Source organism: Neopsephotus bourkii, unplaced genomic scaffold, assembly GCF_033783945.1.
Source record: "Neopsephotus bourkii isolate Nb327-2 ecotype Australia unplaced genomic scaffold, CSIRO-AGI_Nbou_v1 NB_991, whole genome shotgun sequence".
NCBI lineage: Eukaryota > Metazoa > Chordata > Aves > Psittaciformes > Psittacidae > Neopsephotus > Neopsephotus bourkii.
In genome coordinates this window covers 3,080,742-3,098,374 of record NW_026901483.1, presented here as the reverse complement: position 1 = coordinate 3,098,374, position 17,633 = coordinate 3,080,742, and the positions used below count along the sequence as shown (strand labels likewise).

The 17,633-nt window shown below is 36.4% G+C and overlaps 1 protein-coding gene across 4 annotated transcripts in view; it reads right to left on the bottom strand.

Moving 5' to 3' along the window:
• The window catches only part of DIAPH2 (diaphanous related formin 2), a 231,672-nt gene that overhangs the window by 110,162 nt on the left and 103,877 nt on the right, over nucleotides 1-17,633 (bottom strand). For all 4 annotated transcript variants that reach the window (XM_061359689.1, XM_061359691.1, XM_061359690.1 and 1 more), the window contains one exon: nucleotides 11,906-12,029. In XM_061359689.1, coding sequence (XP_061215673.1) covers nucleotides 11,906-12,029 — 124 coding nt within the window. The remainder of the gene's footprint in view (nucleotides 1-11,905; nucleotides 12,030-17,633) is intronic.

Sequence of the window (17,633 nt, the reverse complement as noted above, 5' to 3'; positions counted from 1 at the left end):
TGGCATCAATAACTTCCTTAGGCAATGATCTGCTTGGAACTCACCACCATATGCACACAAACAGCCCTGCCCCAAATGACTGGGATTAAGCAAGAAGTCAGGAAAGTGAAGTCATCCCACAAAACCATTCTATGCTTCAATGAAAACTTCTATCTCGGCCAACAAACATTTCAGGATATTTCTTAGACAAATGCTCTAGTCAGACAGAAAAACAAAGAGCATAATCACTGCGCAACTAAGGTCTGTAATGGAAGTTTTCTATGCTCAAGCACACTGCTTTACGAACATGAGAACACCTTCTCAGGGACATCCTGCCCCTCCAAAAAGCTGAGGGGTTTAATTTCTCTTGGGGGAGCAGAGAAGGAGAGAAAGCAAAAGCAGTTCCGTCAACACCAACACCTTTGATAAAGCTATGTTTTATGCCAGTTTTCGATACCTAATGCTGCAGCTCCAGGGATTTGGAGAGCGCACCCTCCCTTTAATTTCAGATTTTAAAGTAAGCATACACAGCAATTAGAGAATGGATCTCTAATGAACTGTCATTCCAGTAGCGCTCAGTTCTCTACAGAAAGATCTTGCACTGATCTGGACAAATTGGTTTAAATATATATTTAAGGCTGAAAGCACAATTTCCCTCAGGCGATTACCCACAATCTAAAAACCTTTAGATTTCAATGTACTTAAATGGATTTTTGTTCATAACATTTTATTCTGCAGAATCTCCAAAACAAGCTTTTCCTCCTAGCAAATTTTGATGTGTCTATGTAGATGATTATAAAAATAATTTCTCTCACTCACTAGCCAACATATACCCTAAAAAGTAATTTCAGCAACTTTGTTAGACTTTTGGTCATCCTTGTATAGCATCTTCTTTCCATCTGACTCAGTACCAGTTTGCAGCACAACCCTAGGTGAGCTCTTCCAGGTGTGGAACAGAACAGAGCTCCCTCATGTGGTAAATCTACATAATCTCAGGGATTAAACAACCAACCAAGCACAAATCCATAGCTGAATCTCTGGATTTCCACAGATAACCCACTCAAATTTTTACTATGCCAGTTATAGAATCCATATTTTTCCCTAAACACAAAAAAGAAAGATAAAGCACGTGAAGGTGTTAATTGCCACATAGCTCCTATCTGTTGCATACCATCACACCTCCTCTTTTTTAACATTTTACAATGTCTTCTTTTATTCATGCTAGAATAGAACCTACAGATTATTCGTACACCCGTGTTCACAGGATTCATAGGAGAGCCCAACATGAAAGAAGTCCATATTACCTTATGTTCCTTTCTATCAGGGCTTTCCTTAAAAAGAAATGAGGACCTGAACAGAGAAATACACTGTTAGAAAGAAAGTGGATAATCTGCCTTGTATAACACCATTTTCATTTATAATGCTCCACACTCCTTGTATTTTTAAATATTAACTTTATGAAAACTGTACCTTAGTCCAGACAAGTTAAAATTCAAAGGATCATCTTCCGAAGGGATTTGTCATTTCTTTTACTGATACCAAATTGTGGTAAAAGAAATGAACATTATGCATTAAAACATGATACATTATGAGGAGATTTCCAAGTTCAATCCAAGTAATGATTTCACCTATATAAACCTGCAGTTATCATCTGGAACAGAGTGAGCATTTTTAGTTTTAAGAAAGATTAATCAAAAATAAATGAAGAATGAATATGCAGTAATAAAGGAAGTGAAAAGCTCTTAAAAAAAGCCATGTGTGTTGAATCTGACAGAATGACATTTTGCAGGTGGTTCAATTGTTTCTGCATATACCTGAATGAAGAAGAAAGCAAGCAAGAAGGAAAGAGTCCTTTAATGAGCCACACGAAGGTAACAAAAACTGAGTGTCAATTGATCTGCATTTCCACCTGTGCTTGCTTCTTGATTTTTACCTTATAAAAAAGAGAAGGTAGTAAACACCTTATCTATATTCCCATGCATGGTATCACACACTTTCTCAGAGTTATTCTCACACTACTAGGTCCTGATTAGTCTCCCAGTTTATGCCCTTAAGGAAGCCCATAGTCTGTGAGATTGATGTTGTCTCAAAGCAAACCAACAATTTTCACATAACTGGTCAAGCACTGAAATCATGTTTTACTAATATCTCTCTGTTGGCTTATATCATGTTTTGTTCACAGAAAAATGGAGTATCTCAGGATGATTTATGCAAGCCTGGGTAGGATTCTTTTTGCGACGATGAACATAAAGATATTCAAATATGGGAATACAAAAAGGGAATAAAGTCAGTCACCAAGCAAAACCACTTTTGTAAAGCAGTTGTTTTAGGACAAAAATAAGCACCCGGAATCATGCTAATTAGACTTAACCTGTTTAAAGTTTTCCAACTTCTATTTTACTGAGCAAAGCACAGACGGGATCAAATTAAACAATTACCAGGAAATATCTGAACAGTATCTCTCTTATTTGATAGTACGTAATAAAAACAAACTAACAATTCTGTTGATGCATAGTGCACCACAGAGGAAACTACAGCATTTCAGTATACCTTAAGGAAAACTTCATACTTGGTGTGATTAAATACATTCGCGCACAAAACCATCCACTTTTATTCCAGAAAGCTTCAGTATGCCTCATTGCAGCTGAGAAAGAGAGGTAGTAAAATAAAGGAGATGGCTTTAGATTTGCAAATACCAGTGTGCTCGCTATGGGTCAAAATAAACCTGCTACTCCACATACAAGAATACAGGGGCTACAAGAAGCCCTCACAATTCCACAGCGGCTGTTCACGTTTACAGATTTAATGTAGAAGAGGGACTGACAGTTTCTTCCACTACTATTTCTCACATACCTCTTAGTATCACGTTTACTCAGAAGAAATAAAGCAGAGCATAAGAATGAAGGTTAAAACCATGCTCAAACCTCCGTCACTCCTCAACCCTCTTCTGTCAAAGAAACAGTTTAAGGAAAATACATTCACGTTATAATGTGTCCCAGTAGGCAGGCTGGACCTGACCAAGTAGGAATCTATAAAATGTTTCTTTTCTACAAGGTTAAACTCATCTTTAGTTAGAAATTCTCTCTTAATTCTACAAGGGCTACAGCTTAGTAACCATGGATGCTCAAAGCACATTAGTAAGTGAATGAAAACAAAGTTTCATTTCAAACCGCTAGTATAAGAACCTGTACAGGCATTCTTAACTAAGGATCATGACAGCATCGTGACAAATTGATTTCTTCCCAGTAATTTAGGGAAAAGATAATTTGGGAAAACAACTAGCAACACCACCATTTACTGTATTAAATAACAAACCAAACCCACCTGGTTTTCAGTTATGATCAGAAAAGGAGACTCATTCTATCAGGACAGTAAAATAACTTGCATTGTTTCAGCAATACTGTTTTCTATGTTAACTTGCTACAACAATTGACAACTTTCATCTGGTGCCCATTACAGTAAACACCATGGGATAATGTGTTGCAAGTCTAGAATAATTACATGCAATAGAAACATGCTTATGTTATTTCAATGATGTCTCTTGACCTTCATGATAAATACCTACTTACACCAAATGTGGCACCAGTCATGAAAATATTTCAAAGCCATTTTAGTGAAGGATTAATTTATTTTATCTTTCAGGGTGAAAAATGAGCTAAGTGAAAGGATCAGTAAATGCCACAAGGCCACACTGATGTTTCTCAGTGGGAACGAAACTGGATATCAACAGCTGTATCATGACTGTCACTGATCAACAGGATCTCCTATAGAAAAATTAATAAATGACTTACAAACTGTTTCTGTGTGATGCTGCTGTGCTACTCAGGACTGAGAGCTTCAGATCGAGTTTCTGATACTGTGCCTTGTAATTGCAGTAGGTCCTGACCATACTCCTGACCTGCTGATTATCTAATTGTTAAGCTACAAAAAGGCTGGTTTGCACAAGCAGCTCAGTTGATATGCTGGAGAGACATACTCTCTAAAGAGTAAGTAAACAACTTCAGTACATTTGAGCTCAACATCAAATAGCAAGCTCCCCCTCCCATGTCCCCAGTAGTTTAATAATGCCAATTGAATATACGTAACTAAACATAGCACAAATTGCTTGTAATCTGATTTTGAACTTGGCAGGGTCAGTTCTTCAGTAGGATTTAAAATGCTGAGATGCTCTGAGCTTGAACAATTAGCAATGTAAAAATGGAAAAAGAAAACTGTTTATTCATTGATGTCCTGAATTTGCTCAAAAAGCGTCCAGTTTGGAAACGCAGATTAAATGTGTGCGCTAATTCTTCCTATCTTCTATCACAGGGCTTTCAGAAGTGGGATTTTGTGCGTATGCTGATGAAATACGTCAGACCTTCAGATGTACTTCTAAGAATTACAAGCACAATCAGTTTAATCAAGTGTGTCTTGGTTGCTTTAGCATACCCAATTCAATATGACATGAGTGTTCAGAGACAAAAGGTTTTTAAATGTAACCTCTCATAAAATGATACACCGCTGATTTCCTTTTCCAAAGTGTGTTTCAGTGGCGCTTTTTTTGTATTTGGGGCAACATAATATAATGCATATTTGGAGCATACACATTTGGTGGCTGTCAAACAGCAACCAACTCACTGAAATCCCAAATCTGGTACTCAAGTCACAAACTTAGCTTTCTTAGAGGTACATGAACTGAAGAACAGAGCATCCTGGATGCAAGCTTTAATGTAAACCAACCACATGATTTTTTGTTCTTTGCTCATTATGTCTATCTAACGAAAATTAGAGTAAAAAGCCTATTCAACGTGCAGAAAAAGGCAGAAGTTCTAAAAAGCATTTGAAGATCTCATTAACATTGACTTCAAATTGACCCAGGGAGGGGAGGTGGGAGGAACTAGTGTATTCCTAGTACTTAAACCTACATTCTACTTCAAAAAGTTCCTGATAACATGAACAAATTATATACTTGGGCATAAACTATGACAACAGAAATCCAGAGAACTTAACCATCAAACAGGAAAGAAAGTTGCTTTTAGGCAAAAAAAAGGCCTACACATTAACCTATACAACTGCTATTCTAAAGAGACACAGGCAGAAAGAGAAAGCAAAAAAAAACTTCACACTCAAATATGAAATGAATTGTCAAATAAAAAACATACAGCATGACAGAGCTTGTATTTACTGCTTAAAGCATTTTCCATTTAAAAAATAGTGAGACTGGCTTAAAAAGAAGGAAAACATGTTTGGAACACTCATGGTGTAGGTGGAAAGAAAAAGCTTGCATCTTTTTGTCATGTTGATATTTTCTTGCCACTCTCCAAACCTCGGCGTTCTGGCCTTTACCTCAAACCCTGTTCATCTTTCCCTCCACTGGCTACTTTCCATTCTCCTCTTGCTATATGGTCTTCCAAACATTCTCTAGCTCATAGCATTCGCACTTCCCTTGCAGTTATTTTACGCATCTGACTAGAACAGAACAACGAACTAAAAGTGATCAGAAAAGAAGCCCAACAGAATCATGGCTTCAAAATTAATCCCGTTCACATTTCTGCTTCAGCAGTTCCCAGCCCGTTTGGGCTTGTAAGATTCAGAAGTAAAGTAAGAAATCAGCATAGAAAGAGCCATTGTATGGGGTGATTTTACATTTCATCTAACTTCGTATTTTTAGAGGGAAAGTGAGAGGGAAATTTCAACTGAAGAAAATCATTTATTGATCACTGTAGCTCTAATATACTGCACACAGTTGTACACCACAAAGGTAAATGTAATGTCTCTCTTCACCAGGAAGGTAATACCTTGAAAGGACTCTCTTTTCTTGGGCTTGAAACTTGTACAGCACAAGTCAAAAGATACTGAAACAACAGCAGATACAGTTTAAACCCCATAAACTAAAAATTCATCAGCAAATAAACAACTGCTTTCTGTGTTGCCCCTTCAGGAGGCACTGCAGAGTCTTCTTCTTCCACTTACTATTATAATTTAGAAGAACTAGGGCTTTTCTTGTATTTTGCTAATGGAAAATCAAATTAATCACAAGAAGCTTGTATTTGAAGACATAATTTAGCTCACTTAAACACAAACTACAAAAAGCACATAATCTTCACTGATACCAAACAGGAGCCTCATTAAATGCTGCAGTACCAGCACTACGACGAGATGCTCATTAGAATTTGTTTGTATATTAGGCAAGATCCTAAGGTTCCAACAAGTTCCTAATTGTTTCCTGGGTGCTAACAAAACTGACCATAGGATGGCCTCTTAAGAATCAAGTAAGTTCAAAACAGTTGAGTGCAATTTTAAGCAGTCCATCTTTTCCCCACTGGAAAAACAAAGACTTTAAAGTTCCATTGTTTCAGCCTTACCTCATTTACAAACAACAACAATTCAGGGTATTTTTCTCTAGATTAGCAAGGAAGACTAACAGCTGATAGCTGGAAACAATTTTCAATTGCTTGATTAAGCATTTAATCAAGTATTAATTTTTTTCTGACCTAAGACTTGGAGAGAACAGCTAACGCTTTCATCTCTTCAACTTGGTAAATCACTACTCTTTCATTTCCTCTACATTTGAAGGCATATTTACATACAGTCATGCAAAAGACTGTTAGTTCAAATGTAGGGCTGTATAATGTTCCAGAAATTTCCCCTATTTGGGGTTATTTCTGAGAAGCCCCCACTTATGAGCAATTCAGACATTAACGCACATTCTGATGCAGAAGTGAAGGCATTAGCGCATATCAAATAGTCTGAAAAACAAAAACAGGCTAAAAATGACATCTCAGAACACTCGCAATGGATTATTTTTCCATAACAAGCTAGGAGGAAATCCCAAGTGTTAACAGATGACAGGAGTGTTAATGCCATTAACATTCTTTCAGCACTCCACGTCAGTGTGTAAATGTTGTCCTGCTGCTCAGTCACTCTGAGGGAAAACAGTTCACAACGATTCCCAGATGCTGAGATTCTGATTCAGAGGATATTTGTTTCTTCCCTAGCAGCCTGCTCTAAGAGATTCTGTGATGCAGTGGTTCAGACAGGAGAATTATCAGTTGATGTTTAGTGCACATGCAGTATCTAAGCATTCCCAGTGCATAGAAGTCCCACGCACACTTCTCCCCAGATCCTTTCTTTACAATTGAAGTAGACCAAACAAAGAACTAAAAAACCCCTTCTATTTACTTGTGAAACAATAGTTATTATTAGATAGAACTATGAGCAAAACATCTATCCAGTGAGAATATAGCCTTTCAGGAAGCAGCTCTTTTAGTTCATAAAAAGGATTTGGTTATGAATGGTGTTCCTTTCTCAAAATTCAAATTAGTTCACAAATGGCTGTTTCCTATTTAATAATAAGATGAATACACTCTGCTTTGAAAGTCTTTTCTCTGCAGTAATTTTTATTCTCTCATTCATAGTTGCCTTAATTTTGCAATTCTTTAAAAATAAGCCTTTAATTCTTCACATGGATGCAATCAGTTAGAAAAGCACATTTATTGAGTTTGCACCAATAACGGGTTGGCAACATTTATTGCTCTGGTAAGGAAAAGACTTTAACATGACTGGGCATGTTCATATCTCTTACTAGAGAAAATGATACAGCTGAAATACAGAAAAGCTATATAAAATCTTAAATTAAGGATACACTAGCAGACATAGGAGACATTATATAGATTCATGTAACAATGGTCACAAATTATATAATGGCCCAAAAGCAACACAGCAGAAAGTCCTTCTCTCCAACTAGCAGGATAACAAAAAGCACAAACCCAATGCCCTGTGACCAAAGAGCCCTAAGGCTGCCTGACGCCTACGTAGCTCTTCTCAGAACCAAGCTCAAAGCTCCTGCCTGTTTTCTAGAGGAATAAACCTTTGTCACTGAGGGGGGTGCGTGCACGTTGGGATGGATGAAGAGCTGGTATTTATTATTTATGTATCTATAGTTCTAAATCAAGATTAATCAATAAATTAACTCTGTACAACTTGCCCTCTGAAACAGCTTCTCATTCTGATGTCCCTAATCTTTCATAATAACATTTAAAGTCAAACCCCATTAATCTGAGTATCTTCCTCAATCCCCAGCTAGACACTCATGTTTTAACATCACTGAAAAGAAATCAGCCTATACCCCTACGGCAAGTATGAGTTTTCCACTTTAAAGAAATCTTCCATTAGAGGCACAAACACGGAAATAAAACAAGGAGTGAAAGCTACATTTGTCATAGTCTGTAATTACTTTTCTAAACTGTTGAATCAGACTCCCCAGTGCTGCATGAAGCTGGGCTAATTATAAAAGAAACCTCTCACATTGAAAGTTACATTATTTACAATTTGATCTTCAAGTAACTACAACTGGAGCCATGAAGCAGCTGATGAAAAAGTTGTCTCAAGAATCACGCATCAGTTAACTTAATACAGCATGAAATTCACAGAAAGAATATTTTAACCTCTCTTTTTCACTGTTGTTTTTCTCTTTTCTTTTCCTGTTTAACTACAGTGCATTCTCCTTTCTGTTGCAGCACAGCTGTAACCTTCATTTTGAACTGAACTGCTTCTGGTGGCCAACCATACACTTCAGCTTCATGATCCCAATGACTTCAGAGTGCTGCAAGCATTCCTTAAAACTTATGCAATTACTTAGGCAATCACAATCCCATTTAAAGCCTGACAGCAAAACAGCAACTATAAAAATAACTCCAGAATCCCATAGAAGTATTTCCATAACTCAAAAAGTCCACAGCACTCATTACAAGGAACATAAGATTCAAGATGAAGTACTGTTTCCCAGCAAATAGTGATCATGGAAGTTTGAACTGTGTTACTAGTTGAACACAAAACTCCTCTACAATGATGGTGGCAGGGCCAGAGTTTTGGTACAGAAAAAGAGATAATAGTACATTTTTTACTCCTCATGCCTATGAAGATACAAAATAGCTGAAATATCTTTTATCTCAGTTTTAAGTCTATTTAGTCGAAGTTTAAGTCTATTTAAGTCTGTAGTTCAGTATTTAAGTCTAATTGGTTGAAATCAGTATTTCAAATGCATATTAAAAAAATCCCCACAAATAAAGATTGGGAACAGAAAGTCCTTAAGTAAAGAAGTGAATCCATTTTGTTACTGCAGGTAATTCAAGTAACCTGACCACAGCATAAATATTCTCACATGGAGGAAAAGAGACCTACTAAGAAATGGGTCCAAAAAACCTGAGCAGTTTTTAAAGTGTCAAAGTGGCTAGCAACTGAAAACAAGGAGCCAAACCAGCATCCTTCTGTATTTTGAGAAGAAAATCATTGATAAAACCTATTAGATATGTAGAAATTATACTGACTGAATTTTGAAAGTCAAGACTGTACACTGACATAAAATAGATGCTTCTAGCTAAAAAGAAGCTATAAAGTTGATGGTGGTGTTACTTGTTGAGATGATTCTATTTTATTCTCAAAACCAATCCAGATGGTCATACTATACCTTAATAATCAACCTATAGCTACACCACCTGAATTTCTTTTATTACATTCATTGAACCTTATGATCAGAAACAGAAAAAGCAGGAAGACATACTGACTGTATCCCAGAACCAATTCACACAAGTATCTGCAGAGCTCTAAAGGAAATGATGTAAAACTGAATGCGCTCGTGTTATTGAATGATTTCATTTAGTTGTCTATAGTTTTATTTTAAATATAAACTCTTCAGCTAACATGAACCCATTTTCCTCAGTTTGTATCTAATAAAAATGTTTTCAAATATCCTTTTGGTATTTATCAAGTTAGATGGTGGCAGTCAAAACTACATGAATTGAATTCTGACAGCTTTAATTCAAAGTTTTTTGATCAATGTGGCATATTTACCTAAGGATATTACTTTTGCAGTCTCCTGCAGTTTTTTAAGCAGATTGTGGAATAGTAACACACTACTCTTCCTGTACTTATGCTTAATTCCTAAAGTAGTTTTCAGTTATTTTTAAGCATTCAGGAGTTTCATCAGTAATATGCATGTTGATAAAAAATTGTATGCACAATTAAATAAGAAAAACTGATTAAGTGAAGTCACAAATTGTCCTGCTTAAGAATACTGCAAGGAAAAATCCCTAGATCCAAATGGAAGGACTTACTTCTACTCATCTTTTTCTCTCTCACAATAACAGGAACATATTTACTGAAATAATAAAAAAAACGACCAAAACAAGAACTTCTTTCATAGTATTTGCATATATATTGTGAATACTAATTCATTTGATTATTAAGAATTGATATCATTAATGACATTCTCATTGTAATTGATCTCCTACCTTAGGACAACACCAAGCCATGTCTGTGTAATATTCCTGAAGAAAGTCTCACCCACAGTTAGTGGTAAACAGCGTTGTCAATTAGCAGGAAAGGCAAAAAGAAATTAAGCCTTTAATTATGGTAGAATTCCTGCATCCTAAATCTCTGTACTGAAAGATAATTTATGTTCAGGCACATCTCAAATTTTCTGAAACACTCAAGGAGTTAGAGAGATGTTCAGCTCGAAAACCTTTAGTTTCAAATCTCAGTATGTGCTATCAATTCTTCAAGAAGCTGATGGAAACAACAAGTAATACATACTGAAGTCTAATTCACGAGAGTAGAAAACTTAAACTACTCAATGATAAGCAGAAACAAATTTCATCACTTGAAATGACTGGTGACGACTTTCTAAAAACAAACAGCACCATTTATCAGGTCATCTGTTAATCATGAAAACATATATCCTTCAGCAAAATCAGTTCATTTCTTAGAGCCTTATCTATTGTCAAGCCACCAAATTCACTGGTATGATAAAAGTTGGCAGACACCTAGGGTTCAGGGTGCCTATTTTAATTACCAGGAATTGGCAATCTGGGTGGGACATCAATGTAGGTGCACTGAAACAAGGCTGCCCAGGAGACCTTCAACAGTTAATTGCCAAAAATTCCATAGGATCTTCTAATTTTTGCCAATATAAAACCATTGATACAGTTGTTTTTTCACTTTTCACTGTCAGACAATCTTTCTTCTCTAAGAAACTCAGGTGATAAAAACCGCAATACAGAAGAAGGTAAACGTTACCTACTTGGCTCTTTTTCCTCATCAAATCACTTGAGCAATCCCAATCATTTTTAGAAGCACAGTAAATACATAGATAGCAAAACAACAAATGGCAAAGCATTTACTCAACACAAGTGAAAAATAATGTATATAACCTCTAAAATGGAGCTGTCAAGCTCTATGAGAAATCATGGCTGCAAAAGCATTTCAAGATGTTGGTTTCATTTACGAGCAAAAGTGGGACTTACTTGACAGTATTCAGCCTACGCACATGATGACAAGGCAAAGGACAATTACAAGGCAGTACTATAAGATTTTCTGATGTGAATGTATGTCACAGGAATAATAAGCTTTTTTTTTAATAGCAGAACTGATAAATGTGATCATTAGCAAGTCGCTTAACCTTGAAAATAAGACAAGGTGGAAGAGAACATGTAAGTAACAAGAGACAATTTTCCACTTAGTCACGAATTGTCTTCCTTCAGACACTTTTCCTTTTCCACAGTCTTGTCAGAAACTTCAAATAAATCCATATGGAGAATGTATTCAGTATCTTCTGGTGAATCTCTGTCACTGAACCCATTCGGATAGTTAGTCCTACTAGAACTTACTTTCCAAATAGACAATAGTTAGGAGAACTTCTTTATTATATCTACCCACTAAACATGATGAGCAGTTATAAATGGTTCTGGACACCAATCTTCATTTTTCTTTGATAAACCCACAAACCTGTGACATATGACTGACATTCAACATGTTCTCTTATGCCCTTCTCAGCACTAGAATAAAAGCTTGTATGCAAAGACCTAAAACTTATTTTCAAGTGCTGTAAATACTTATCCATGCAATCAAAATGTTCAGCTCACCAACGAAGACATGCAAAAAGGATATGCTCATCTTCTCTACAAACTTATCATTTTCATCTTGTGTTTTAGGGAAATTCTTGATGTCATTTTCTAGGCGCTGGATCTGATGGTTCATTGAATCAAGGTTGCTCTTCAGAGTTTGGGCTGAAACTAAGGAAAAAATGACAATGAGGAAAAAGCTTCCACATCCCAGAAAGGCTGCCATCATAACGGGGAAAAAACAATGTCAGCATAAATAGGAGAACGATTCTATTAAGTAGACTCACATTTTTCTGAATCACTGCTCATAAAAATCACACTCTGAGTGAAAATCTCTCATGTAATATACCAAATCATCATATTTTATGTTGAAATGTCACCACTTAAAATCTAGCATTAGTTCAAATGATTCTACTTCTATTTAAATTTATTGGTAAAAATTCTAGTATTTCATTCTTCTAAATCTAATACAAAGATTAAAAAGTAACTGAGCTTCAGAGAGATTTTACCTTATTAATGCATGTACTTAGTTAAATGAATGATCTTATTAACTCATGCACTTTGTTACAGAAATTATTTAAGGAAGAGACATGGAGAAAAGATCAAATAGTTTTCTTCTATTGAAATGAATTGATTTCTAGAAACCAACAGCTGTGAAACCCTCTGTTCACCTTAAAGGCAGGTCTGAATAATAAAAGCTACTGATAAGCAAAAAAGAAAGAAAGGTCTCGCAGTACAGCACCAAGAAACCTCTAAAGAGAATCCGCTTCCTCTGTCATGCTATTCCATGTAAACCTATGTTTCTGTAATTTGTAGTAAGCAACCACTAATTGATACAACATGAGAGAAATCTCCACTGGAAATCATGGCAAGGCAGTTTTGAAGGGGAAGCAATACCATACGACAATGCAATTCTAGACCTTGATGAAAAATGACAGTCTCCACAGAGAAGCCCTGGGCATGCTGTAATATTAAACCAACCCGAACCTGTAATATTGACTTTCATGACATGATCCATACAGTCCACTTATCACTCTGAATTTAATCACAGAGAGCAGCTTGACAAGGACTTCCTCTCAACCTAAAGATTAATTTTCGAGCCAAATCCCAGCTTCTGCTCCTTGTCTCCACTTAGGCAGGTTACAAATGTGAGCTTCTAAGAACAAGCAGACAATCTCAACACCACCTTTCCCCAAAGAGCTCAGTAACATTTGCATCATTTCATGTCCCTCCTCTAACTGAGTACGCAATATTTCAAGTATACTTTGTTTCAGAGCTGACTTGTACCCTACAATTACTTAATCTTTAGTGACAGTACATATAACCCTGGTCAATTCCTAAAAGGACAGGGCTACAAACAACTTCTGATGTGTGGAACCAAAGGGGAGAACATCCATCCCATTACCTACTTTCAGTAATCACTGACTGCAGGCAGCTGCTCTACAAAACTAAAGCTGGAGTTGTACACCCCAGCTAAACCAAGGATTCCTTGTGTACTCAAGATAAGCACACAATTTCTTTTTAAAGGGGCTTCCACTTTTTATTACCTTCCAATGGTGATTGGAAAGTTGCAGATTATGTTCAAAGGAATAATTTATTTTCTTACTGTCTTGTACTTTGAAAACCTGTGCTGGGAGTACGTGAGATTAAACAGTAGCAGGCATTTGATTCAAGATGGCTTGAAAAGGAATAATAAAGTTAATAGGAAATAAGAATCCTATAAAGAAGGAAGCTGTTCCCAGAGCAAAATCAATTCTGTATTTTTGGTAAGTAATGGTTTATGTCAGCCATAACAATGATGTAACTTGTCACAAGCACATTCAAATACCTAAGGCACCAATACAGCTCTCTATTACAGTCATCATCTTGATTTTATTTTCAATTTCGTCTTTTCTGTTGGGTACCAATTACTAACTAATCATGTAATCTCAGACTTATAATGAAACAGCTTTTTAAGCTTAACTCAACCAGGGGCGGAGGAGTAATCAATCTATACAGAGCACAGTATCCTTGTAGCTATTAAGGTTGAAGAGTTAACATGAAATCAACCAGTAAAGCAGTTTAAATAATAAACATTGTCAAAGCTTCTAGGTTATAGCTGCATTAGTTTAATCATTTGACATTATTGTCAGAAATGGAGCACACATTTTTGCATCATCTGGAAAACTTGAATTACTGAAATATTTTTATAGGCTGTTATGTGGCTGGAAAGGGAGACAAACAACACTGAAGTAAAATCCTAGAACTGAGAAATAAATTAGTAGAAAGCAAATGGTAATTTTGGTGCTAAAAATAGCAGCTTCTATGGCATTTCTCAAGTAAATGGTAACGTAAGAGATAAAGTTTAACTGTTTTCAGCTATTTTGAAATATTCAAATGCATGACCACTTAGCAAGAGCAGTTTATTTCCATTTGAAATGTAAAGTGTAAAGGAATTCAGCAAGCAATGACAAAGGAGGAGTTTTAGTCTCTGTCATTAATATGGAAGAAAAGCATTTTCAATAGCTTTATTTGATAAAACTAAGTTTTAAAACAGTTCAGACGAGGTGCCCCTGACTTGGACAGTACAAAGGACTCCATCTAAGCAAGATGGCTGCATTCAAAAACTCTTCTTCCCATAACTATATTCCCACTGAATTACCAAAAAAACACTGTCAAACAGGCATTTTCATTCACTTAATTTTTGTTTTGCCCAGACAGATCCACAAGTTCTGTTCAAACAATTTATGAAGTTATTTTTCTGCAAGACAAACTTAAGAAGACTATGTAACAAGATATATATATATATATATGCACAAACACACTATAACAACGTATCTGCCTTTTCTCCCATGAACTGTTTTATTAGAGATTTAGTACTTCAGTAACATGAAGATGAAGCACTGTGGATACTTTTTAGTCTTTCAGGGAAAATGATGCAAACTTTTCAAAAGTCTGGAAAGATTTATATTTATAAATGCATAAAATCTACTTGCCACAAAACACCATTTCTTTGAAACTTTTCCATAAACGCATGTACTGAACACTATACTCCTCACAGCCCATAATCACAAGGCAAATGCTTGTCCACCTTCAATCTGCCCATCATTGCACATGAAAATTAGGCATCCTGGTAGAACTAGCCTGAAAATCTACATGAAATTTGGTCTTCAGTGACACACAAGCACTCTCAAGGCTATTACTGGGAAAGCCTCTCTGTAGCAGCAATGGCAATTTCATGTTGCAGCAGGACAGCACAACCAACTAAACCCAGCACGCAAATATCTCATTTCAAGATAGCAACAAGACAAATACTGAAAACTAGTAAAATGATGGGGGGAAGGGAACCCAGGACAGACTGGTTTGGATTGAAAGAGACCTTAAAGCTCATCCACTTCCAAAACCCTGCCACAGGTTGCTCCAAGCCCCATCCAACCTGGCCCTGAACATTGCCAAAGATGAGGCAGCCACAGCTTCTCTGGGCACCCTATCACCTTTCTATAATATTTTTCTTCATTTTACTATTTTTCCTATATTAATTCCTCCTTTGTAAAAAAAATAAATCCCATCCACTTATTTTGGAGAAAGCAGTTACACAGACTGCACGCTACGGAAGGCTTAGTGAATGTCTGGTAGACCACTTGAGTCCTAGCAAAATGCTACAAGCAGTTAATCTCATGTTAATGTCAAATGCTAGCTAGTCCCCACAGTCAAGCTAAGCATTTTACATGTACAGTAATACAGTGACAGTACCACAGGACAGCCTAATCCTTTCTAAAGTAAGAGTGTGTCAGACTGAGTCCTCCCCCATAATGAGGCAAAATGATACATTTTGATTAGGTGGAGTGTCTCTTGCATAATAAAGAGTCTCTGATCACAAAGCAGAACACGGATGTCCATAGCCACACTTAGTAAAAACCCTAGTGAGAGCCAGTGATGTGAATTAGTTCAGTAAGCAAAAGCAAGTCTATGTGAAGGAAATGAACTGGTGGATTTGTAAGTCTAGACAGTATTTGTACCATAACTATGTTCCAAGCATAGTAATGATTATTTATTTCTTATTGCCTGAGGGCAGGTGGAAGTAAGTCTTTGACAAAAGTATGAAAAACATCTTGAGGGGAAATGGGTGAGCAAGTGCCTAATCTGCAGGAATTACAGTCATTGATTACTCAATTCATAGCACTAAGTTTATATTTATTAAGAGAATAAATGTTCTGTTGGGCTTAGCTGAATAGTGCTTTTGCAGTCTACTTGAGGATTCTGTGTATCTCAGAGTATGCTTCTATATTATGTGTGGGTATATATATGGACATATACTGTCATAAATAGATCTCACAGATATACATATGTTTGAATAAATTTATATATGTATTTTTTGTGTGATACAGGTGTATCTTATAGGTATGTGTATATATATGTACATACATTTACATGCACATACATGCGCCCACATCTGTGATGTATAGCACAATACGCCTGTGTCACACAAAACAACCCATACTTGAGGCTTCATGGTTGAACAGCTTCAGACGTGAAAGCAGTGCAGCTCCTTTAACATGCTATTTGTCAAGTAATTAACATGTCCCTGTTCATTCTAGAAATGTCTCATAACCCAGCTATCCTGTGTCCTGGACACAAGCTATGATCAATCACTTTGTCATCTTTTGATACACAGATAAACCACTGTGCTAATAAAGGTATATTCACCATTGGAAGAATGCATCTGAAGAGCATGGTAACATAGCTTTGATCATCATTCCTCCTGAATACCAGACAGGGAAAAACCAATGGAGTGACCATGTGCAGTACTTCCTTTATCAGAAACAAGTCTTCACTAACTGTGAAGCGTGATAGACCTAGAACAAGCTTCAACAATAAAAATAACTTGATACTGAAATACTTTTGCCAGGTAAGACACTCAACTCAATCATTAGAAATTCTAAGGAAGATATTAGATCAACAGTCCAGACAGGTGGGATCAAGCTCTTAGGATTACATTCACCCACAGCTACTACTGATAACAAGAAAATGTTCCAATGTCTAGACACACATCCTGTGTTTTTAACAAAACTTAGGCAGGAGTGAAGGATTATGGTTAAGTACGTTCTTAGGCCAACAGTGTCTAAATTTCAAGCAAAACTCCAACTACAGTGAAAGAAATGGTATTAAGTTCATAACCTCTATTAAGTTCATAACCTCTAACGAAATGTTGAAATGCTTAGAGGTAGAGGTTCAAACACCTTGGGATCAAAAGTTAAAAACCAGAGTATTTAACTTGCTAGGGCACATCACCACCCTCTTGTTCCAAAAACGGGTAAGCTTTCTGCCACAAACCACTCATGCTCAACAGTCAAAACACAACTTGCATGTCTAAATTTCACTCACCAGCAGAGTCTCTGTATTTTAGCTGCCTTATCACATACATCATAGGTGTAAAGGAAGGTAATGACCCAGCTATGCTTCAGCATTTCAAACATCTACTGTAACATCATTATCTTAAAGATAAAGCAATTGTGCATTGATTCTATTGCTCTTTCCATTTGCTAGCAAAGGTGAACCAAAATTTCAAGATAAGAGCACTCAGTAACAAGTCCAGCCCCAAGCAGCTCTTAGCTTTAGAGTTTAATGAGAGATTCAGTCTAGGACACTAATTATCTTTCAGTCCGAGATGATGCTTAATGAGGCATTTATGTGCAGCGGCTCTAGACTGCAATATTGTTCTTCATCTACAGAGAGAAAGGAAGCAGACTCACCAATACTTATCCAAAATAATCTTAACTGGATCCAGACTTAAAA